General features: G+C 57.1%; 1 protein-coding gene across 1 annotated transcript; it reads right to left on the bottom strand.

The window, feature by feature from the left end:
• Positions 1-1,036, bottom strand: UCRPA7_3633 (hypothetical protein; the record flags this gene model as incomplete). Its single annotated transcript, XM_007916208.1, has 3 exons — positions 1-478; positions 540-799; positions 857-1,036. 3 exons carry the CDS (start codon positions 1,034-1,036, stop codon positions 1-3), a joined length of 918 nt encoding a protein of 305 aa, XP_007914399.1.
• Positions 1,037-1,360: the final 324 nt, after the last annotated feature.

Below are 1,360 nucleotides of genomic sequence, written 5' to 3'. Positions count from 1 at the left end.
TTACTGCTGATACTGCTGAGGCACCTGCGTGCCCTGAGCCTCGTAGTGGCCAGGATGAGGGGCCGGAACGCCCTGCTGAGGCGGCGCCGCATACGGCCCTGTCTGCTGCGCGACCAGCGGGCTGGGCGTCTGCTGGGGGTAGTAAGGGGTAGGCTGGGCCATAGGCGCGCCATACGGCTGCTGGGGAGGAGGCGTCATGGTCTGCTGGGGATAGCCCTGCTGTTGCTGCATGTAGACCTGGGGCGGGACACCCTGAGGTTGCTGCTGCTGCTGCTGCTGCTGCTGGGGCACGGCAGTGTACGAGGGCATGACGTGCGGCTTCTCGGCCTGCACGGGCTGCTGGACGCTCGACGCGGGCATGCTGCTGGGGGCGACACCCGCGGCGGTGCCGCTGCCGATGGGGTTGCAGTGCAGGCCGGCCTTGCGGTGACGGTGCATCATGATGGAGTGGATGATGAGGGAGATGGAGAACAGAACGCTGGAGACCTGTTAGTCTATCGACTCTCATATAAAAGAAGTATTTGTCGGTGTTGACTTACAACTCAAGGCCGCCCAGGCCAGCAGCTGCGGCCAGGCACGAAGCCACAACCAGGTCCGTGCCAGACAGAGAGTAGCAGTAGTAGTAGTCGCAGTAGCCCTTCATGTAAGGCGCAACCTCAGAGGCGAGGAGGGCGAACGAGGTGATCCAGAAGATGACCATGAAAATGTCCAGGGACATGGCCGCCCAGTAGTTGTAAAGCTTGGGGGCGCCAAACTCAGCGACGATGTAGTAGATGCTGATGATGATAGTTGCAATAGCCTGCAAGATCGGTGTTAGTCAAACTCGTCCTATCCATGTGGTAGTTGTCCGACTCACAGTGAAGATGTTCAAGCTGTTTCCGTCGAAGATGATCAGAGACAGTGAGTAGGCAATAAGACCGAGGATGATCACAGCAATGACCAGCTGGATGATGCGAATGGCGATGAAGCCCTTGGGGTAGATCGGGATATGCTCCCGCCCCGCGGCGCGTTCAGTTGAGCGCGAATTCTTGAACATTGTGAATGTGGTATGTGAGCCAAAGAATATACAGTACCTAACTCAAGCCGACAGGAAAGAAGAATCGAATATGAAGAGAGCAAGACGAAGAAGCTTGCTCGAAGGGAGGAAGAAGCTGTGGGGTATATGAGAAGAGACGGGAAGAGAGAAACCGGAGTCTTAGTCCTGAAGCCACCCGAGGGCTCTTGCGGCTTAAGAGTTTGTCCAACCTCGTCGACGCTTGACAGGGGAACGAGGATATTTGGTTCAAGCAGCCGCAACCCGGCTTGAGACATGCCGCTTGGCCCCTTGATGCCAAACAACTAACACGAATTCTGCCTTACG

This window comes from Phaeoacremonium minimum (genome assembly GCF_000392275.1).
Source record: "Phaeoacremonium minimum UCRPA7 unplaced genomic scaffold PA7_03_scaffold_290, whole genome shotgun sequence".
Lineage (NCBI taxonomy): Eukaryota > Fungi > Ascomycota > Sordariomycetes > Togniniales > Togniniaceae > Phaeoacremonium > Phaeoacremonium minimum.
This window is presented reverse-complemented; position numbering and strand designations above follow the sequence as displayed.